The 24,315-nt window shown below is 38.5% G+C and overlaps 1 protein-coding gene across 3 annotated transcripts in view; it reads right to left on the bottom strand.

The window, feature by feature from the left end:
• Positions 1 to 17,532, bottom strand: part of MAP7D3 (MAP7 domain containing 3) — a 34,975-nt gene extending 17,443 nt beyond the window's left edge. Inside the window, exons 1-7 of one of the 3 annotated variants that reach the window (XM_036305884.1) lie at positions 17,277 to 17,532; positions 12,965 to 13,063; positions 12,786 to 12,869; positions 11,112 to 11,275; positions 7,368 to 7,482; positions 6,722 to 6,826; positions 937 to 1,062 (exon numbers count right to left, since the gene is read on the bottom strand). In XM_036305884.1, coding sequence (XP_036161777.1) covers positions 937 to 1,062; positions 6,722 to 6,826; positions 7,368 to 7,482; positions 11,112 to 11,275; positions 12,786 to 12,869; positions 12,965 to 13,063; positions 17,277 to 17,337 — 754 coding nt within the window. In that variant the 5' untranslated portion in view covers positions 17,338 to 17,532. The remainder of the gene's footprint in view (positions 1 to 936; positions 1,063 to 6,721; positions 6,827 to 7,367; positions 7,483 to 11,111; positions 11,276 to 12,785; positions 12,870 to 12,964; positions 13,064 to 17,276) is intronic. The other 2 variants (XM_036305885.1, XM_036305886.1) reach the window with 2 other exon arrangements.
• Positions 17,533 to 24,315: the final 6,783 nt, after the last annotated feature.

Raw genomic sequence — 24,315 nt, 5'->3', positions numbered from 1 at the left:
AGGAATAAAAGGAGGGTAGAGTAGGAAACTTCCTACCTTCATATTAAGTTTTTCTATACTACCACTTCTAGGAATATATCCCAAGAAAACAGAAACACCAATCACCCTTATGTTCATAGCAGCACAATTTACCATAGCTAAGATTTGCAATCAGCCTAAATGTCCATCAGCAGATGGATGGATTAGAAAACTGTGATACATCTACACAATGGAATACTGTGCTGCTGTAAAAAAGAAGGAATTCTTACCATTTGCAACAGCATGGATGGAACTGGAGAGCATTATGCTAAGTGAAATAAGCCAGTCAGTGAAAGATAAATACCATATGATCTCACTCATTTATGGAATACAAAGAACATTATAAACTGTTGAACAAAAATAGATGGAGGCAAAGAAGCATCGAACAGACTGTCAAACTAGAGGGGGAAGGTAGGCGAGGGTTGGAGGGGGGTAAGAGATCAACCGAAGGACTTGTATGCATGCATATAAGCACAACCAATAGATGCAAGACACTGGGAGAGGAATGAGGGCAAGTGCCAGGGGATAGGGGAGGCTGGGGGGAGGTCAGTGGGGGAAAAAAGGAGACATATGTACTACTATTTGTAATACCTTAAACAATAAAAAAAATAAAATCCAGTACTTTTTATAGTATTGTGACACATTTAAGCAAGGTCAAGAAAACCATAGAGCTTTGTAATTTATTCACCAACAAAATTACCTATCTCATTCTATAAATTACCTATTATCCAGATAACTACTCTACAATGCTAGATGTCATAAAATAAATAGGCAATATAAACTGTTGGGTAAAATCACTCATTTGGAAACTACTGATTCAAATTATTTTCATGCCTTATTGCAACAAATTAAGTGATAAAACCTACTCTTTAAGTGCAAATATTAACACTTTCCAGCTTTCTACCCTATACCTGTTACCTGGAGTATCTTTTCCAGGGATTGATAATGAAGCAGCACTTTTGCTCCTGGCTAGTGATGCTTTGGTTGGGGCGATCAGGCGCATGATTAAATCATTCTCCCAAAGATTGGTGTACAGTTGCTGAACTAAATGATGAGAACAAATAAAAAGGATTCAATTTGAAGCCTCACAAAATGCCAAGCAAAAAAGAACTATGTGAACTGCTGCAAACAACTTTTTTAGCCAAAAAGTAGAGGCAATGAGAACACACACATAAGAGTGAAACACTCCACCTGACCAGACTGCACTGTTAGGGAAGAGAGTACCTGAATAAAGGGGCAAAGGCCCCAGCATACCACAGCAATGCCAATGAAGGAATCTAGGCAATGTATTTAACAGAATACAACAGATGGAGTCTTTATGGAGAAACTCACATATGGAGAAAAATGTTGTACATGACAAAACAACTTTGTTAACAATCATACTACTCAAGTCCATTGGCAAAAGCTCCAAGGTATTAACAGAATTATTCTGCAATAAATTTTTATTCTTATAAGGATCGCTGTGACAATGGCATTTGACCTGAATCAATGAAGTGAAGAGTGTTCAGTAAGTGAATGGTTCGGTATGAAACAAAAAGCAACAATCATGTTGGACAGGAAAAAGTTAGAGGGAAAAGTATGAGAAAGAAACTACTTTAAATAAAGAAGTATTTCAGTAATAACTGTGATATCTTGCATGCAATAATCAGTGGGGAAAACATTCACAAAGGAAGGACGTGGGATAACAGAACAAAGCTTTGAGGTTCAAAATATGGCTGGTAATTTAGAACTTCTAAATGCAAATTGATGAAATGCTTAAAGAAAATCAAGTTCTCCAGTACAAAAGTACCTCTTCCAACATCTGACATCTACTTTGTCAGCTTCATTAAAGACATCTTGCTCAGATAATGGCAGAATTATGTATTTCATTTAAAGACAGGTTCTCCTAGCTTCAGCCAAATGAACATGGCACCACAGTACATTTTTCAGTTGAAGAAGGGAAATTTTGACTTCTACTTTTAGGAATGACTTTGCAAGCAACTGAATATTGCCACAAATATATCTCTTTTAAAACACTAAGATTGGTACTTAGAAATAACTACCTACCTGATTTTCTTTCTACTTGTTCAGCTTCTGTAGGGTAATGTAGTTTGCTACATTTTTTATTTAAAGACTAGAGGCCTGGTGCACGAAATTCATGCACTGGGGGCAGGGGGCCTGCACCCCCTCGCAGTCCGGGAGCCCTTGACAGACATCCCTCTCACAGTCTGGGAGCCCTCACACCTTACCGCTGCCTGCTCACTGCTCCTTATCGCCCACTGCTCCTTACCAACAGCTTGTTGCTCCTTTGTGCTGCCTCGGAGGCCAGGAGCGGCTAGTGTCACCACCTCTGCGCTTGCCAGCCGTGAGCCCAGCTTCTGGTGGAGCAGTGCTCCCCCTGTGGTAGCATACTGACCACCAGCGGGCAGCTCCTGCGCTAAGCGTCTGCTCCCTGGTGGTCAGTGCGCATCATAGCGACCAGTCATTCTGCCATAACAGTCGCTGGGCTTTTATTATATAGGTAAGCACCCTTTCTTCTGGAGATCAAGGGCAAAGCAATATTATATTTTACAAGCTGTTTAAATATATTTTGATAGTGAGTCACTCCTTTTTTCAAACATTTTCTATCGTCTCTGCACTTGTTTGTAAGAATTTAAATTTCAAATATGATGTAGAGATTCTACATCCCAAAACTTAAAAGTTTACTCTTTAAGTAAGTTATCTAAAATGAAATAAAATTTTTTAGAAAATAGTAAAATTTAAGAGGGTAAATATCTCATACTACCTGACCAAATCAAAGTTCCCAAATTAGGAATATACAACCTTTACTTTTGGGCATAATCCATAACATCTATTACTAAAGTAACTTATACTTCAGTTATAACTAGTATTTTTAAACAAAAATGACCATTAATATAGATGTACAATTTTAGTAACCCAAACCATTCATAGGGAAAATAATCCATTTTGTGTAGACACTTTTCCATTTCACTTGAAGTATTCTGGCTCAGAATATTTAGGAATGTCTGTTTAATAATTTCTCTTTGGGGGACCTTCCAATTAAAGTACATATTGACAATATAGCATAATTTGAAAATTCTTGAATAGATAATATAATTGAACATTATGAATCAAAGAGGTGTAATTGATTCATTCAGGTAATTAAATCACGTGTCCTTTATCATTATACTGCAAAAAATGACAAAATGATATAAATAAGTATTATGAGGCAGCAATGAGCAGAAGAAAAATAGACTATTTGAATCAGCCAAGATTTAAAACAGGACTATTTAAAATATTACAGGCTAGCTTATGAACACATTTGAATTTGAAATGTTCATCTCTCCAAATTGAAGAGGTTTCACTTAAATTTGAAGGGATTTTATAAATGTAAGCCACTGTCAATATTGATTTTGTTTTCCCTAGAATCATTTTACAACATTTATCATTTCAGGGTGTGCAATATACTGTACCTTTAAATAAGTTATTTCACAAATTATCTTCCACACATACCTTCTTGCATTAAAAACTGATAAAAATCATTTAAAATTTACTTGGAATTGCTCCTTTAGTGCAATTTAACTAATTATTAACTTCAAAATCATCACCTGTCCAATCTCTTTTCATGTCTCATTAATATGGCAAGTAGACAAATCAATGAAAGCATATTAGTGCTTGCTCAGTATACTGAAAATGTAATAAATATCTCTGGAGGAAATCTTTGCTAATTCCTCAAAGCAATTAGACCAGCCTTGGGCAAACTACGGCCCGCGGGCTGGATCCGGCCCGTTTGAAATGAAACTAAAAAAAAAAAAAAAAAAAAAAGACCGTACCCTTTTATGTAATGATGTTTACTTTGAATTTATATTAGTTCACACAAACACTCCATCCATGCTTTTGTTCCGGCCCTCCGGTCCAGTTTAAGAACCCATTGTGGCCCTCCAGTCAAAAAGTTTTCCCACCCCTGAATTAGACAGTGAAACATAGTCAGTGCTTATGAAACAAGATACATTAAAATAAAAGTACATAAACATGCCATTGCAATGGATGTTATCTAATTTTGTGAAAGGACTGAGTTAGTGAAAAGTAAATTAAATTTATTATATGACCAGCAAGGTGCTACAAAAAAATCTTCCCACATTCATTTATGAATGGACCTGGGCTAAAATAATTAAAGTGCTTTGGGAAAGCATACTGAGGGTAACAGTGGTAAGAGGATCAACTTTTGTTAGACCAATATAAGAAAAAATGTGATGCACGCAAACTGACACATGAAATACCTCATAAGCAATCTTTGGAAACTGTACAAATCCTAAAAGTACAAATAGCATAATGTAAGTATGAACAAAACAAATATCACTGTGAACATATCAAAACTATAATATTTAGACAATTTGGAAATCTTTCTAAGTTAATCACTGCTACAATTAATTATACTACTTTAAATTAGATCCAGAATCTTTTTTTTTGTACTGGAATTTTATAGCAATCACTATTGTTCCCAAAACTGTCAAGGCACCTAATAAGACAAAAAAGCACTTTTTAATTCAAATTACAATTACACCTATTTCTCAATTCATAAGGTATAAAAGAGGTATTTCTTCTTGTTAATGGCTAAGTTTGAAGGAATGTTATAGAATGTTTACCATGTTTTTTTTTCCTGCCAAGACCATTTCTATTTTTATTTCCAGAAATAAAAAGGACTTTTTAAATTGATGGGTATGCTTACTTAATCCATTTCAATTATCAGTGAGTAGCACCATGTGTTAGAAGCCAGAAATGGTCATTGACACACACTCAGATATTGAAAATAAGGAATACTAATTAAAAGGGCAAACACCAGGAGCAAAGGGTATTTGAAGTAGTCATAGTAGATAAATTCATTGGGGTTTTAACTATAAAAGCAGAACGGGAATTACACGTGCCTGTCAACTTTACAAGGCTGTTGTGAATAACATATATAAAGAAGATCAATTTGTCGACTGCTATACATAAATATATTTCCTTAAATGAGGTAATATTCATGAAACTTAATGCAAATTGAATGACTAGCTTAACTAGTCCTTAGAAAAAAATCATTTCATTTATAGGTTAGAAAGAATAAGAATTAATTTTAAAATAAATTATTGTGTCACTTAACAGTGATGACTTTTGGTCAAAATGTTTCACATTCTCAATGTCAATAATCAGAGAAATGCAAATTAAAACTACAATGAGATATCACCTCACACTTGTCAGAATGGTTATCATCAATAAATCAACGAACGTGTTAGTGAAGATTTGGAGAAAGGGAACACTAGTACATTGTTGGTGGGAATGCAAACTGGTGCAGCCACTATAGAAAGCAGTATGGAGTTTCCTCAAAAAACTGAAAATGGGACTGCCACTTGATCCAATGATCCCACTTCTAGGAATATATCCTAAGAACCCTGAAACACCAATTAGGAAGAATATATGCATCACTATGTTCATAGAAGCATTATTTACCAGAGCTAAGATTTGGAAACAGGCCAAGTGCCCAACAACAGATAAATGGGTAAAAAAGCTGTGGTACATCTACACCAGGAGTCCTCAAACTTTTTAAACAGGGGGCCAGTTCACTGTCCCTCAGACCGTTGAAGGGCCAGACTACAGTTTAAAAAAAAACTATAAACAAATTCCTATGCACACTGCACATACCTTATTTTGAAGTAAAAAAAACAAAACGGGAACAAATACAATATTTGTATTTGCATGTAGCCCGCTGGCCGTAGTTTGAGGACCCCTGATCTACACAATGGAATACTATGCAGCTGTAAAAAAAAAAAAAAAAAAAGGTCTCTTACCCTTTGAGATAGCATAGATGGACCTGGATATTATTAAGATAAGTGAAATAAGCCAGTCAGATAAAGACAAATATCACATGATCTCACTTATTTGAACAAATAATGAACAAAATAAATGAACCAACAAAATAAGTCAAGAGGCATGAAACAGATTGACATATCTCAGGAAGGAGGAGGTGATGAGGAGATAAACTAAAGAACTTATATACTTATATGCATAGCCCATGGACACAGAAAATAGTGTGGTGAAGGCCTGGGGGTGGGTGGGGACTGGGTAGAGGAGGGTAAAGGGTGGAGGGGATATAGGGGACATCCGTAATACTGTCAATAATAAATTATATATATATATATTTAAAAAAATTTTTCAAGTAATAAAAAGAAAAACAAAATATATTTTACATTAGGCTACCTGAGACCAACAAACCCTTCTGATATGATTAACACACAAATCAGCCCAGCCGGCATGGCTCAGGTTATAACCTCCTGGTTATGTTCCCGATTAGGGCACATGCCCAGGTTGTGGGCTCGATCACCAGTGTGGGCATGCAAGAGGCAGCAGATCAATATTTCTCTCTCATCATTGATGTTTCTAGCTCTCTCCTTTCCTCTTTGAAATCAATAAAAATATATATATTTTAAAAATACACAAATCACAAAAAGAATTTATACTAATATTTATATGATATGTTAATTTTATATATACATACATTGATAGTTATATTGATATATTGATGAAAATACAAAATAGTAATGACCATCTCTATTGTAAAACAATGTGGTACTCTTCTGTAATAAATCTAAATGTGGCACAATCTAAAGAAGTGGTACTGTAAAAATACATATAAAGAATTGATTTCGTTGATTTGAAATTCAGTGGAATACATGAAATAACTACTTACTCTTGGCAACAGAATTCTGAACACCAGGAGATGACAGTGTCATTTGTTTGTGTGATCCAGAAGTATCCTGTTCTAGTTTTTCAGTAGATACAGACAGTTTCTTGACTGAGAAAAGACAGAATTTTTACTGCACTCATATTTTTAAAAAGCATCATTAGTTGAAACAGAATGAGTTCGTGATGTAGTTCTATGGAGCCTAAGCAGGCATTAATTAAGTACACAATGTGAGTCATTCCTTAAAAGCTATGGAATTTAACTTACGTTTTATGAAATTGTGTAGAGTTATGTCACATGTAGCATAATTTACAGTATGTTAATAGTAAACAGGGCAGAACTAGTTTATTTTAAAACTATCATTGGAAAAAGTGTGTCAAGCTTGTTTGTTATTAATCATTTTATACTAACTGTAAGTTTAACTGGGTAAGACTTTGAATATACTGGATAAAATAAAGTTACAAAATTTGCACCTTTTTCTCTTGCAATCTCACAACACAGGTGAAATAGTATGCATGTCAAAAAGTACATTGGGGCATTTTCATTTAAGATACAAAACTCAAAACCTTGTGGTAAATGCAACCTTATACTAATAGACAATATTTAAACATCAGCATGAATGAACTTAAAGTTTAATTGTTGTATTAATTACCTGTTTTACTTTCAGAGTTCACTGTCGTAGAGCCTTCCCATGACCATCTTTTTTGACGTTGTTCAATACGATTGCTCCGCTCCAATGTACGAGAGACAACAGCTTTGAATTTCTCCTATTTGAAATAAATGCAATAGTATGGTAGTTCCCAGAGGGAAGGAGGTGGAGGGTAATAAAGAGTAAAGGGTAAATATATGGTAACAGAAGATTAATAGAGTTTGGGTGGTGACACTCAATGCAATATACAGATAGATCATGTATCATAGAAATGTACACTTGAAACCTACATGACTCTATTAACCAATGTCATTCCAATAAATTTAATAAAATAAAATTTTAAAAAATTAAATGCCAAATTAATTATTAAATGCCAACAATTTTTACATATTCTTTTTAGTGGTTAGTATACTTTTGATCTGTAGGTTATAAAACAACACCATCATCAAATTTTTCTATCAGGAAAATTTCTTTTGTATCAGGTAAAAGTTAAAAATAGAGACATGTCTCGCCTGTCCGGTGTGGCTCAGTGGATGAGTGTTGACCCATGAACTAAGAGGTCACTGGATCAATTCCTGGTCAGGGCACATGCTCGGGTTGCGGGCTCCATCTCCAGTAGGAGGCGGGCAGAAGGCAGCCAATCTATGTTTCTATCCCTCTATCCCTCTCCCTTCCTCTTTCTCTCTCAAATCAATTAAAAAGAAACATTTAAAAATAGAGACATGTCTCAGGTATCAATCAATATCAGTGCTTCTACTGAATAATTAGGTTTTAATCTTATAAATCTGAATCGAAGAACTGTGCTTCCCTCTGCTTATATTAGGAAAATTAGAACCAAAATTTGTAGCCTATTTCTACCAACTATACAAAGACTGAGGGTCCAATTTTGTGTTTACTAATCATACATTATGTTCTATTATTTTCCCCTCTGCTTGATTCCCTCAAGTACCCATCACCTGGTTGTGGCATGTATATTTTTTTAAATATACCCATTTATAACATTTTAAATTCTGGTGTTAACGAATCCAGTTTTTTAAAAAATAATAAGTGTGTTTGTCTTGAGCTCAACTTCAATTTAAACTTCTCAGGATAACAGCTACACAAATGTCAATGTCAGAGGGTAGCAAAACAACTCCACTGTCAGAAATGAGATGGTTTTCTTTACTCAGATATTTTTCAATATCTGTGCTGAAATATACCAGATGAAAAAAATCAACTTCAGGACCAGGTTTTCTATTTTTCCCTGACAACCACTGTTTCTTAGCAACACCATCCTTACAATGTCCCCACCGTTTCTAAGGGCAAAGAGGGTAAACATAACAGGAAAATGGAGAATCATCCGTATCCTTTGAGAGTAGCAATCACAATTCTTGAAATAAAATTTATTTAAAAATGCATCTAAGGGCAGTATTTTAAAATTATATTTCTACCAGAAAATTGTCCTAAATTACTTGGAAACCAGAATTTCTAAAAGCAGAAATTCATCTTGTATTAGTTGAGAACATTACTGATTTCTAAGAATTCTATCCTGCTATTTCCAAATGCATTGATTTCCAAATGAACCTGTGCTCTCAGGTTCCTTCCTGCATCTGTGGCTCAGAAATATCTATCATCCCTCCTCAACACCACCTAGTTTGGGGTTTTCCCCTGATCTACCTGCAGCCTACTTATAGTGTCCCATGTCCCTGCTCTACTCCCTTACATTAGCTCTCTGGTGTTGAATCTTTTGGCCTTGTCTCGTCTTTCTGTCTCTTTTCCTGCCATGTTTCTGGCTTCCTTTCTGTCTACAGTTTCATTTTCTTCTCTTCTGTGTTTTCTCTGATTCTTCTTTCTCTAAGATGTTATTTTTTTTTCTCAGTCCCTGAGATTGCCTCTCCCCTCCAGGGTCCCTCCCCAATTCCGCAGTTTTCTGTTTTACTTTATTTGGTTCTATGTCTCTACTTAGTTCATGTTCATTCTCATTCATTCTCTCTCTCTCTCTCCTTTCTCTTTAACATAGATAAGTAAAGTAAGGAGACATCTCACAGAGGAAAAGGAAATGACCGAAATTCTAAATGAGAGTCCATCAAATACTGGAATGTGAAAAAAGACAGGATAAGAAACAACAGAAAAGGCTCAGAAAGACAGAGAAAGTGATAGTGGATCACGGATGGGGAAGAAATGGCACAAGGACAGTCCTAGAATAAGAAAGATCCACAGCCCTGGCCGGTTTGGCTCAGTGGATAGAGTGTCAGCCTGCAGATGGAAAGGTTCCGGGTTCGATTCCTGTCAAGGGCATATGCCCAGGTTGCAGGCTCCATCCCCAGTAGGGGGCGTGCAGGAGGCACCCAATCAATGGTTCTCTGTCATCATTGTTGTTTCTGTCTCTCTCCCTCTTTCTTCCTCCCTGAAATCAATAAAAATATATTTAAAAAAAGATCCAAAGATGGAGGTAGGTGTTGGGAGTGAGGCACATGCAAGAGCAACTGTGTGCACAAGGAAGGAGGAAAAGTGAGCACCAGAAAAAGACACAGAGAATAAGACTCATGGGGGAGAAATAGAACCAAAGAAAAAAGAAAAAGAAATGTAAAAATTAGAGCAAGAGAAAAAGAGAGGAATATAAAAACACACATACTGAGAGAACAACAGGCAGAAAGTGCAAAGATGAGCAGAGAAAAAGAGAGAAACTAAAACAAAGAAAAGTGAGGCACTTCAGACAGAGAACCAGAAGACAGACTACGACTTGCTTAGGGACACTTGAGAATCACTGGAATAAAGAAAAGAGAGTATGCCCGCAAGAAAAAGAAGGGTATCACAGAGAATTTGCTGGATTCAGAAGAAAGAGTCAATTTACTCAGAGTAAAGTAGTGGAATAACCTACAGGAGAAAAATTTGGTGTCAGAGAGAATCCTACAGAATGAGACAGGAGCCAGATGTCCATGTATAAGTAAGTAATAAAGGACAAACTGAGTAAAGAGGGACAGAAGGGAAAAAGAGAGGGTATCACAAAGGCAGTGACTCATGCCAAGAGAGTGCCAAAGACACTAACAAAGAGTCCAGAAAGGAAAATAGAGCAGTGGGCCACAAAACAGACAGAAAGAAGGGAATGTGACAAATGAACTAGAGGGAGGGAGGAGAGAGACACAGAGAGAGTGTGTACACACAAGAGGGAATCAGGTGAATGCATAACAGTAGATTTGGAGGACTCAGTCATGCAATTAGAGTTGTAAGAAGTAAGCCCATCAGATGGGGCCTTGTCAGGGAGGGCCAGACTGTGGGTCTGTGCATAATAGGAACTGGGCCAACACTGAAAGCTTTCTGGTAGGAGAGAGAGCCTCTCAGAGTAAACCCCAGGCCACAGGCACCCCGTGTGCCATGTTCTGAAGGTGGACAGGGTTCTTGTCCTGGATCTGCAAGGCTCCTCTTTACCTAGGCCAGTGGATCTCAATTCTCGGATCTGATTGGGACAGGAGCAAGAGTCTCTAATATTGAGGGGAAGAAATGAAGAAATGGGATTGGTTCCCTTCCCACAGGTTGGCCCAGTAAAAGGCAGAGACAGGCTTTAAAAAAAGTATTCCGCCCAGTCAGCGTAGCTCAGTGGTTGAGCATTGACCTATGAACCAAGAGGTAGCAGTTCATTGATGTTTCTATCTCTATCTCTCTCTCCCTTGCTCTCTTAAATCAATAAAAATATTTTTTAAACAAAAAGTATTGCAGACCCAGACAAAACAGTATATCATCTGATTAATAGGCTAGAAAAATATGTACCCTTTCTTCCTGTAATTTTTGTTTTCTCTTTTCTTCAGCGGATAGTCTTCGCTGTTCATCTTTCTGTTTTTGTTCACGCAGCTTTCGTTGTTTTTCTTCCATCTGTTTTTCATACTGGATCTTGGACTTTCTTTCTTTTTCAAGTAGTTGTATTTCTTTAGTAGCTGAAATATTCCAAATACAAGGTATAAGATCCAGAAAATATTAGTTTTCCACATTACACACAATAAATAAACATTTATTGTATAAGTGTGGCCACCAAACAAAAACACCAAAGAACTAAATTATCTTAGATGACTCTCATCCTGTCTGAATTTAAATTTAAATTCAAAATTAAAGAAATGTAGTTGCCGTAGACCAATTCCAGCATGTCATAATTTTAAGAGTTTCATCAAAAGGTTGATTAAACTTGGGGACTCAACAGGGTTGAGTCACAGATGTAGTCACCATCTGGGAATGGCTAACAGCATTTTCCCATACCTGAATAGGAAACTGATTGTGGCTGCCAGACAGTTAAAGGGCATCTTAATCTACATGTTATTGCCTCCTACTGGCCAAACACCTGAACAGCCATAGGCTATTCCCCCATTCTGACAATGGACTCTGTACCCTTTGAAACCTTACCCATTGAAGTGTATTATCTCCACCTTGTGTTAATAAAAGCAAGGGTCCTAGACAAGGAGGCACTCTTCAGTTCCTTTAGCTGAAGGTCCTCTGACCCCCAATGCCTTTCAAAATTATACCTTGTCTCTGGACTCTTTATTAGTCTCTGGATTTCTATGTCATCTACGCGCAGCCCCTTTTCCAGATTCCTGAACACTTCTTGATGCTGGGACATGAACCCCGGCATGTAGTTTCATACATTTGACGTTTCTGCTGATTTGAGCTAAAGTTAAGCATTAAAACAATAATTTTTAAAGTCTACATGGCCAGAATGGATTTTTTTCCTTTCAACTAGGAAACTTCTTTTAAAAGCCTCCTGATCTATACAGGCCATATTAAGCATGCCAATCATGGGCTTTGTCACATACTACATTTTGATGTTTTCCTACATTCAAATATTCCCTAGTTTAAGCTTGGAGAGCATCTAGCAGTTATAAAATAGTCTCCGGCTTAGAGCTAGGAAGAAACAGCTCCTTATCAAAACAGTGGTAATGGATATTCCATTTGAATACTAGTAAAGCTGGGCAATAGTATTGACAGTGGATTTGTAAGACCAGAGGAGAAAAATACACAGTTGAAAAAGTATTTTTTCAAGGTGTAAAAAGATTATACTTTTAGATCTCAATTGATCCACAGTTACACTTGAGAAGCACAGCAATCAGTGAAAGATTCTATGTTAGGATTCTTAGCAGCTTCATTTTCATGTTTAGTATTATTTTATTGAAATCCCATTCTGCTGTTTCTACAAATGTTTAAGAGATATTCATACCTTAGTTTTCAGAAAATTAAAGCTAACAGAAATTACTTCAAAAACTAAACCGTAGTTAAATTTTTTTCATGGGCCTTCTTTATCTGATTTAATACAAACATTTAACCCAATATAATACATACTGTAAAAAATAAGATCTATCATATAATCAGACTAGGAAAAGTAAGCAAAAACCAATTTGGAAATATATGACTTTAACATAAAATTCATTCATTAATTTTTTTAAAAAGTCTAAAATATACCATCCTGTTGTCTTCTTTTTTCTTCTCTGCGCTCCTTGGCTAATTTTTGTTTTATATCATTTTTAAGCACAGATCCATCTAGCACTAAAAAAGAAAAGAATATAGTTAGACATTAATAGGATATCAAATTTTAATGATATGATACTTTGACATCTTCCAAAGCATTCTAGGAATTATACCTGGTTTACATACTGATCTTGTATTTGAGGATTGGGGTGGAAGGGAGCTAAATCCACTCTGATTGCGTCTTTCTTGAGCAATGGCATTAGCAGCAGCTACTAAAATACAGGGAGATAAAAGGGATTGGATATTAAGATTACAAACAGCTAATACAGGGGGCTGCAAAGCACAGCCAATTGTGCCTTTGATGATAAAATGTAGCAGATCTTCCATAAAGGGAAGTCATAAGACATACTGAGTTCATGATGTTCAACAATAATTTCACAAAAAATTAAAAGTGTGTGCTGTGGATGTGACAGCATAACTGTGACATGAAGAGAGTTGTTAGTGGAAGTAGCAAGACAAATGTGTGGATGCGTAGTAGCTAGTGATTAATAGCTGTCAGAAATGCATCAGACAAAGACATTCTGCCAAGTGCTAGAAAAACTGAGCTGGCAAGGAATTGGAAAAAATGTTTCGCCATAACCTGGGACTTTAGAAAACATTTGGAGTTTATGGATATTAGTTTGGAAGCAAAAGTGTCAACAGTGATATCCTCAGAGATCGACCCAATATTAAGGAGTACATTTATAAATGACCTAGATCAGGGGCTTTCTACACTGGCTGCAGCCACCTAAACTGCTTTAAAAAAATTAGCAATGCCTGCCCCTCCCAGCCCCCACTCTCTGGGGGGTGGGACCCAGGCCTTTGCAGTTGCAAAAAGCTCTATTCTGATGCATAGTGAAGGTGATGAACCACTCAAGGAATTTCCAGTGATGGCATTACTCTAGGTAGAAAAATGTCAAGCAAACAAATGTAAATTATACAATACAAATTTACATATGTCTTGAGTAAATAGGTAGAAAATTGAGAAATAAACTTCAATAAGAGGGATGGGGATGGGTGGAAAAGGTGAAGAGGAATATAGTCAATAATAGTGTGATAAGTTTATAGGGTGACACATGATTACTAGATTTAGTGTGATCCCATTGTAAAGGTGTATAAATATCAAATCACTATATTGTACATCTGAAACTAATATAATATTACATATCAACTATTTTTAAATTTAAAAAATAAATAAAATAAACTTCAATAGGAGTATAAGATAAGGGGCGCACAATTTGAGAGAAAGTAAGAAAAACTACAATTCTAGCGTGATACACATATAATTTATTATAAAGGATTTCCTGAAACCTTTAATTCCATGTATGGCTGTTTCTAAAATGCCACCCAATACTGTGCATCTTCAGGAAGAATAACAATGAAAATTCTTTTCTACCTTTGAATGAAAGCATAAGAAATATGGCCCCGTGATACTGCATACAACTCTGATTTCTATATATCAAGGAAAATATAACAGCTGAAGATGGGCAATGAAAACAAGGTAACACAGGTGCTGTCCTTGTACTCATAGAATAAATGGACTCTGAGATGTTAGTTGCCACTGAAGAAAGATATCTGGGAGTCATTTTACAGAGTAACCTTGAAAAGTGACATCATAATGGCTGCCATAGGGATCACCATTTCAAAAAGGAAAAAGGATTTTTTTTACCCCAGAGACCTAACAGCTCAGATAATACATGACCTAGCTAAATTTGAAAATTAGACTCTTCTCACCTTCCTTAATAATTCAACTACTGGCAATTTTGTAGACCACAATTACCCTTTCAATTTGAGTACTAGTGTATTAAGAAAAAATTTAAAGTCTAGAAATTAATCCCTCTACATACTCCCTCCAACTTTTTGCACATTCGGTATTCTTAGAAGTCTCAAGGAAAGTCCATATTTTGGCACAATTTAGCTAACCAAAAGGACAATTTCCCTCAAAATGTAGAATTTTATCAGGTTTATAGATTTCATTAAACAGAAGTAACCTTAGAATTAACTATGGAGGGAATAATGAACCAAATCATATAAAGGTTAATGTGGTAATATAACATCAACCTTGATTTTTCAATCTTTATATCCAAATTCCTACTGGCAATAAATATGTTCACCAAAAGGTAAATAAAGCATTTACCTTAAAAAAAAAGAAAAGAAAAAAGAAAGCACTATTATGCTGGGGCTAAGACAGGACTACATTTAAAGAAAAAGTGTAAAAGACATTACAAGAAGAAAACCAACCTCCTGTGGGGAAAATTTACAATTAATTATGCTATCTAGCCCAATATAAGCCTCAGAATTGAATAAAAAAAATATATAGGTGCCACTAGGATGCCCAAGTTAAAGAATGCTTACACTTACTAGGTTTTTAAAAGATGTCATTGAGATTCTGAAGCCCACTTTGCACATAAAACATTTTAGCTCATTACTGACTTCATGTAGAAAATTTCTGCTTCTCTCTGGCCCTCTTCCTCAACACATACACATACACACACAATCACATACATAAATACATACACACACACAATCTGTGTCACTAGAGTTCTGCTCCATTAGGGCAAACTAAATGCAAGAAAGAACACAACATGACTAGTAAAGAATGGTCATCTTCCTAAGACTGCACACAAGCACAGCCAACCCCAAATGCTAAATCCCATGAGATGTCAATGATACACACTCCATACTTATTCAGCAATTCTATATTGATTGCAACAGAGGTTGCTCTTGAATCCCTCTCAGAATTCAACATAAAATCTGAAGCCCTACCTGCCCATGACCTTTCCTCCCCATGATCCTTTCTTCTGTACTCATCAGAAATATTAGATCACAAAAACTACTATTTTATTAGGTAGGAAAGGGCATAGATTGCAAAAAATGATTGAACTGGGTTTTTTATTTTTATAAAAGGGCTACGGTTGTGGCAGAGAACCATACTATGAAACTGGTACAGATGAACAGATTTAGTGCTAGTCACTGTTATTTGGGCAACAGAATAAAAAGAAGCAACTCCTACCAAGTGCGAAAACATCTCATTGACTCTGTCCCCATCAAGAAATGCTGAGACCAGGAAGGCAGTTCTGGTTAAGCATGTGATGCTTTCAATTTCTATCATAAAATGGGCAGCAAGGATGTTGGTCAACTACGATTCTGTGTTAAGCCTTTTTTGCATGGCTTTCTGTAAGTTTTTCGTTTGAAATACTGTCAATTCAAGCAACTGTCCTATACCAGATTTTCAGATACTTTTCAAAGTTCAATACACAAATGTTTTGGGGGATTATCCGGAATGCTGGTTATTTTAAATCAATGATATAAAGCAATGTGAGAGAGCTTTAGGTGTCCTTAAGCAATAACACAAATGTGAATTTATTGCAAACTGTCTCTTGAGAGACAGAAAAGTTTTCTCCCGATGGAAAGTGTATTTGCTTCTGACATTCTTTGGGGAGTTCATTCAGAGCGTTCTGAAATAACATAAATCTAAATTAATTTTTCAATTGCAAATGAAAAAAACTCCCTAAGGATTTCAGTAAAAATCAATAAGATAGTTTTATTCAAGCTCATACAGGAGGAAACCACCCTGAGAACTAGCGAAAAGCAACCTGCTACAATGTAGCAAGAAATACTACCTCAGGTAGTGAAACAGTCTCGTGGGCTAAGAAATGCGCTGCCAAATTTTTCAAAATTAACGATTTGGGGGGGGGGATCTTGTTGGCGTTGGGGTAAGTTTAGGAGAAGTAATCAGTTCAGCCTAGGGTCTGCAAGATGTCCCAGGAAAGGTGACATCTTGGCGGAATCCTGTGAATCAGGAGGTAGAGAGAGCCACGTTTCACCCCAACTTAGGCTTCCTCTCCATCCGACCTTGACCAGGAGAGAGGTAAGCTTTTGGAGAGGCATGGATTGCGACCGTGGGAAAGAATCAGAGCGCGAGCGTCCTGGGCAGAAGGAAAACTCCAACCGCTGATGCCTGGGAGGGCTGTGCCCGGCCGCGGAGGCGGTCCCGGTGCAAGGGGTCCTTCGGGGCGCTCGCGCATCCTCAGCAGCCCAGCGTCCGTTCAGCCAGTTGCGGGGGCGCACGCCTCCCCCTCCCCCCCACCACACACACCCCAACAACAGGCGGGGCTCGGAACGTCCGCGTTGTCCGGGTTTTCAGGCCACCCCCCGCCCAGCAGCGCCCGTTACTTCCCTCGCTCCCGGGGTTCGGCCGTTGGCGGCGCTGGCCCGCAGCTGCCCCATCCGTCCCTGTCCCATCACAACTCCCCGTCCCGTTTCAGAGGACTCCTGCGGGGATAAGAGCGGGACCAGACGGCAAGAGGCAACTCCAGGGTAAAGTTTTCTGGCGCCCACCGCTCAGCTCCAACGGTCTCCGGTCTCCGGGCCGCGGGAACCCCGCCTCCCGCGCAGTCCGAGCCCCCGCACCCTCCCGCCAGGAAGCCGCCGCCGCCCGCTCACCCATGCGTTCCCGCATCCCCCTCAAGGATGTTCCGCCTCCCGTGGCGGCGCGTTCCGCCATCTTCCAGCAATTGATCCCTGAGCCTCTACTGTCGTTGTCGCCACAGTGCGCAGGCTCCTGGCGCGGCCACCGCTCGGGCCAGGATTCCGCCGCCAGAAGGCGTGGCGGGGCGGCTCCGCCCTCGCCCCGCCCGCCCGGGACCCCCTAGTGGGCAGCGCTGCTTTCCACCCACCAGGTGGTGACCTGCCTGGCCGAGACCACCTAGGCTAATGAAGCCCTCCGGTACGTTCCGAGCTCTCCCACCCCCATTGTGGGGGCCAGCCAGTCAGCAAGCGGCTTGGCCGTCCAACATTCCTTTTCCCCTTTCGTCACTTTTACCATAAGATACTCAAGCTTTAGCAGTCCAGAGAATACAAAAGTATCTTCAGATACCTACAACCTGGCAACGCAGGAACATTCCTTCCTTCATTTGTTCGCTTAGGGAGCTTGTACTGAGTATCTCCTGGATGCGCTTGTATCACGAGTTTGCTAGTCTTTGGAACACTACACAAAGAAAGTCCCAATTTGGAGGAAGAGGCCCAGGGAGAGGTAGTAAGGAGAGAGGTTTCTATGAGGTGCTAGGGGCCCGATCATGAGCAGAGATGTTAAGTTGTTGCAAAATAAATCATGACACTGTTAAGTCTCAAAGTTGTGCGAATTATCTACAGGGTGCTCATGGGTCTTTTAAGTGAAGGAGAGTATTCACTGGCATTAATCTCTCCAGATATTGGAGGAGACCCTTGGAGTTTGCAGAATGTTTTTCCCACCCACAAAGAAAAACTTCCTTAGCTGGATGTGCCTTTGAAAATACGTCACTTTCATGGGTGTTTGCCTGTGCAAAGTGGAGTCACCTCCTTTATTAGTATGGTGTGGCACACGGTTTTAAGGAGCAGTTTATCGAAAGGGTAGGAGACTCCCAAATGGGGCAGGAGAGCACTTGTGAGATAAACACTTTTATGAGCCCACTGTGTCTCAAAATTACATAGGAGCTGTAAAATGGGAGAACCTAACAACAGCAAACACTTATTGACTCTTACTATGTACCAGGTACTGTTCTAACTGCATTGCATTTAATAATTCATGTAACCCCCTACTATCCTATTAGGTAGGTACCATTACCACTCCATTTTATAGATAAGAAAACTAAAGCAGAGAGAGGTTAAATGATTTTCCAGAGTCACACAATTATACGTAAGGGAAGTAGAATTTGAACTCAAAATGTCTGAACACAGTATCCATAAGCTTAGCCTTGTGCCATAATGTTTCATGAGATTTCAGATTTATGGTATATAATTCATAAATGATTAGTATCCAGAATATATAAAGATCTAAAAACACATAAGTAAAAGACAACCTCCAAAAAGTGAGTAGAAAACACAAACAGGCCCTTTACAGGAGAGAAAACACAAAATGGTCAATTGACATAAGATACTCCAGCTTTAGCAGTCCAGAGAATACAAAAGTATCTTCAGATACCTACAGATTTAGCAAAAATTAAAGAGCAGGCAATAAATAAGTGTTGGTGAGGCTATAGATTAATACTAGTAAGGCGGGGGAAGTTTGGCATTATGGCAAAACCGCTGCTCCTCTGCATATACAGAGAACAATGCTTTGCCTGACCTCAATGTTTATTAATATGGTACACATGTGATTAGGGTGCCAGCAAAGCATATGTTCTGTACACACACACACACACACACACACACAAATTCAGCTTTGATGAATTTATCTGGAACTTCACGAATAAAAAACCTGGAAAAATGCAACATCACCTTTGGAGTTTCTTGCAAAAATATTGAAATTGTTGAACCCATTCAGACAAATACAAAATACTGTGGCATTTTCTACAAAACACTTGGCCAGGATGCTTCAAAATGTTAATGTCATGAAAGATTAAAAACAGACACCCAGGAAGTGATCCAGATCAGGAAAAGACCAAGTGTAATATAGTACATGATCCTTGATTAAAACCTAGATTAAAAAAAAATCTGGGGCACTTATAATTGAGACAAGTAGGGAAATTTGAATAAACTATATATTAGATGATCTTATTGTATCAAGGTCAAATTTCTTAGGTGTAAAAATGATACTGTGGTCATCTAAGAAAATGCCCTTTTTCTTAAGAAATAAATACTGAAGAATTTAAGGGTAAAACATCATAATGTCTGAAACATTAAGTAGTTCAAAGGAAAAAAAAACAGCAAATATAAAAAAGTGTTAAAAATTTGTGACTTGATGATTACAGAAATGTTGATTTCACTAGTCTTTCAACTCTTCTGTGGGCTTGAAATTTTTCAAAATAAGAAGTTGGAGAATTTTCATTTAAATCTAGAAATTTTGTCTTCCGTTTACTTGTACATACCACCACTTTGAAAAATGAAATCTGATTTGGAATTACATATGGAGAGTCACCCTTCATATTGTTTTCAGTATTCAAAGCCTCTAAAGTCCTTAATCCTACCCAGGTGTGGGGTGATGTCTACAAAAAAACAAAACAAACACAGGCAGCCTATGCTGGGAACTGGGTGAGAAATTAAACCGTGTTCTAAGAACTCAGCAGGATGAGAAAGCAATCCTAGTTGGGGTGATCAGGGAAGCCTTCGTGGAAGAATTGGCACTTGTTCTGAACCTGAGGCTCAAAAGAAAGCAAGCTCTCCTTAATTCCAGCCTTGATAGCCAAGTGAAGAGATGGGCCCATCTGTGGCCAGATATTCCCATTTTTTCAAAATAAGCTGAAAATCTGGATTTTAATGTCAAATCTCTCTCTTTTTTAAATGACAACATTAAAAGTTTTGCAAAAACACGATGCAGGGCAAACAAAAATGATCAAAATACCTGATTAGTGTTCAAGTTTCCCAATTGTCTCAATTTTTGTGTTTAAATAAAAATCAATTCAAGGTCGCCATATGACATTAATTGATATGTTTTTTAGGTGTCTTTTATTCTGTAGATAAACCCTGCTTTCTCTCTAACATCTCTGATAGATCACTGTGAAGTTTAGCACTCATTCATTCATTCAGTAGGTAAGTCATTCAATGTAATTTTTACTGACCACCCACTCTGTGCCCAGCAGAGTGGGGAGAAAGAGACAGGGAAGGAGCCCTGCCCTCCACTGATTCTAAGTTAATGATTAGACGTCAGGGCCCCCTTAGACAGATGTTTCCTTGGGGTTAGAGCAACTCCCTAAGGAGCTCCCTTGAGATTGTCTGTACATTTCTCAGAAAAATATTTGAACTAAAGGCTGCCAGTTTGGGGAGAGTGAATCTATACGGAGCCAACTGAGACTCAGAGCTGGGAAAGAACCCAGGCAGCTCCTCCCCTCTCCTCCCTTATTTGGAAAGCATATGTTCCCCAGTGAGCAAAAAATAACTGGAATCTTCTTTTTTTTTTTTTTTTTTTCTTACTTGGCTTCCTCCCCCTTAAACCTGACACCAGCAGGAAAAATATTCAGAAATCACAATCATAATAGGTCTAGGAACTTTCAGGGTTTTTTTTTCTATTAGATGTTTTTAAAAATTAAATTCACATGTAATAAACACTTCGTGGGCTTAACAAATTTGCATTTAAACTGCCACCACCACAGCACTGTACTAGAAATTTTTTGTTTTTATAAATTTACCTTTTTTTGTTGAGAGTATTACAGATGTCCTCCATTTTCCCCCATTGCCCCCCTCCACCCAGTTCCCACCCCACCCCATGACTTCACACACTATTGTCTGTGTCCAAGGGCTATGCATATATGCATATAAATTCTTTGGTTAATCTCTTCCTGTCCCCTCATTCCTCTCTTCCCTTCCCCCCTCCTCCTTTCCCTTTGAGATTTGATAGTCAATGCCATGCTTCTATGCCTCTGGACCTATTTTGTCTATCAGTTTATTTTGTTCATTAGATTCCACATATAAGTGAGATCATGTGATACTTGTCTTTCTCTCACTGGTTTAGTTCACTTAGATAACACTCTCCAAGTTCTTCCATGCTGTCTCAAAGGGTACTATGAGTTTTAAGCGTCACAGCCATGAGCTGGATCATCCTCTCCATCCTGAACTATCTGTAAGATTAATCCCTCAAGCACACAGTGGACACAGAGCTCTGGTTTTTTGTTCCTTCTCTCATTTCTGACTTTTGCCTTGCTTCTATTGCAACATGGCTGTGATACAGGGGGAAGAGTGATGTTTCATTTTGGACTCATCTCTTGCCAAATCTACTCACATTCTACATTCTTTTCCTGAATCTGCACTTTTCTTCTCTCCTAAGTTACATACTTACCTGAGTCTCTGCTCATTTCTTGATTGGTTGATGGCAGCCTTCCCAAATCCCCCACTGCAGCATCATGCTCTCCACCCTCACCCCTCACCAGCCTCTATGACCCTTCAGTGCTCCTTGCTTCCCTTCACCTTCCCTTTTGGATGGAGGACCAGGGTGACCTTGCTTTCTGTACCCTATCCTTTCAGGGAGACCCTGTTCTTTGGTGGGGTGTTTGGGGGATGATTCTCATGGCCTGAGCTATCAGGGTGTGTGCAGTGAGCTTCTGAGGAGTGGAAGAAGAGGCCATCACTCCCAGTTTGGAGGGTATTTCCCTCCAAATTGTAAATTCAGACAAAGCTCAGAGGGTGTGATGGCAGCCATAGTGATATGCTTGGAGCAGTGCGTGACTCTTGGATACTTATGGGTAGATAGTAAGAGCTGTCATTTGTCCAGTGCCTACTCAATGGCAGGCACAGTGCTAAAGATTTTACACAGATCACTTCACATAATCCTCACCACAACTTTATAAGGGATCATCTATTATCATCTCATGTTAAGGATGTGGAAACAAGCACATGGAGGTAAACTAACCTGACTTGGTTTAGCAAAGCTAGGAAATAGCAGAGCCAGGATTCAAGCCCATGCATATCTAGTACTCCTTCTATGCTGTCCGCAGATTTAACTGGTGCTGAGCCCTAGTCCACTCTGAATTCCTAACCCATGTCTTCCTCTTTTTAATTGACCCAGTCTCCACACTGAGGCTACTGAGCCTTTTCATACTTGCACTTTCTATAATTGGTAAGGTCTTCCTACAACTACATCTAACCCAAGGATCTGTAAAGCTGTCTCTTAAGCCTTTAATAGAATTGACTCAAATGATTCAATAAGAAAACATTGAGCCCTAGCTGATTTCGCTAAGTGGATAGAGCATCCGCTTGCGGGCTGAAGGGTCCCAGGATTGATTCTGGCCAAGGGCACATGCCTGGGTTGCGGGCTCAATCCCCAGTAGGGGTCGTGCAGGAGGCAACTGATCAATGATTCTCTCTCATCATTGATGTTTCTATCTCTCTTTCTTCCCTTTCTCTCTGAAATCAATGAAAATGTATATTAAAAAATAAACCATTGAAATGTGCATTTAACATATGTCTTGCAATGGAGATAAATGTGACTTTGCTTAAGCAGCCTTCCTTCTAGAAAGGCTCAGCAGAGTCAATTAATGCTGAGTACTAGGGACTGACTTCAAAATGCATGTGTATAGGAAAATGTGCCACTGCTATTGCACTGTTTGTTCTGCAATGAATATTCATGAATGAATGAGAATAATAAAAACATCCAAATTACTGAAGGAAGAAGAAATGAAAATATTTTGAATGGCTACCGGATTGTTGAAAAGATCTAGACAATAAATAGGGCAAGAAAATGTCCTCATTTTGTTTTCCCCTTGACTTCAAATAAAGTAGAGCAAACATGGGCTGTGCCTTCTCATTCTAAATACAGGCCTGCAATATACAAGAAGTTTCAGAGGATGCCAAAAAGCATAAAATACCAAGGAATGCCCTTTAAGGACTGATAGATCCTTCCTTCCCCCAACTGGTGGGTGGAGTATGACGTAACCTGCAGCCCAGAAATACCTGAGTGACTAACCATGTACCTTTATGGACTATACATTGAACCACCAATCAACACCTACCAAATACCCTAAACCCTTGTTCCTATATGGACCATACATTAAGCCAACAATCAGCGTGTGCCAAGTACCCTAAGCCCCCATTCCTTCCCACTCCTCCCCTCAAAAGGAGTGCTCACCTCTGCACGAGTTGCTGTTCTCCCATTGCGAGACAGCCTGGCAGGTCTTTTCCCCCTAATAAAGCCTGTAATCCTGGTTTTCTGCTCCCGATTGGTCTTTCAAAGACATTTTGAAATTTCTAATAAACTTAACGATTGGTAAAATCCAGATGGGGAAAAATGAGAATAATATCTGGATGGTTTGTTAAAACACAGATTGCTGGGGCCCATTCCCAGAGTTTCTGATTCTCTAAGTGATATTAATTATATGACATACCTCTAAGGAAATGTCTAGTGCGATGTCAATTACAGCTAAGTACTTAATATCATTCCATTTTGCTGATAATAAATATTAAATATTCTAATATAGATGGAGGTCTTATACATGAGAATTAACCTTTTTTTTTTACTAAGGGCAGGCAGATGCTTTGCCCTTGGTATTGCTAGTGAGCATTACATAAGGGGAGGGCCATCACATACAGGGAGTTGCCTGAGGTGGTTTTTTACAACAATTTCTTGCAACAGAGTCTGATACAACACACTACAAACATGGTTTTCCTCCCCTCACCCCCACCACATGCACACACACACACACACAGGACAGTGCATGCTCATTCACACCTACGTTTTAAAAGGAGCTAGTTAGCCCAGCCGGTGTGGCTTAGTGGTTGAACATCCACCTATGAACCAGGAGATCATGGTTCGATTCCTGGTCAGGGCACATGCCTGGGTTGAGACGATCTCCAGTAGGGGGCATGCAGGAGGCAGCCGATCAATGATTCTCCCTCATCATTGATGCTTCTATCTGTCTCTCCCTCTCCCTTCCTCTCTGAAATCTATAAAAAATACGTATTAAATAAATAAATAAATAAATAAATAAATAAATAAATAAATAAATGGAACTAGTTTGGTGGACGAGGGGAAAGTAGAGACATCTAGATCACACACAGGAAGTGAAATGCAGAATAA

This window comes from Myotis myotis, unplaced genomic scaffold, assembly GCF_014108235.1.
Source record: "Myotis myotis isolate mMyoMyo1 unplaced genomic scaffold, mMyoMyo1.p scaffold_m19_p_4, whole genome shotgun sequence".
Classification (NCBI taxonomy): domain Eukaryota; kingdom Metazoa; phylum Chordata; class Mammalia; order Chiroptera; family Vespertilionidae; genus Myotis; species Myotis myotis.
This window is presented reverse-complemented; position numbering and strand designations above follow the sequence as displayed.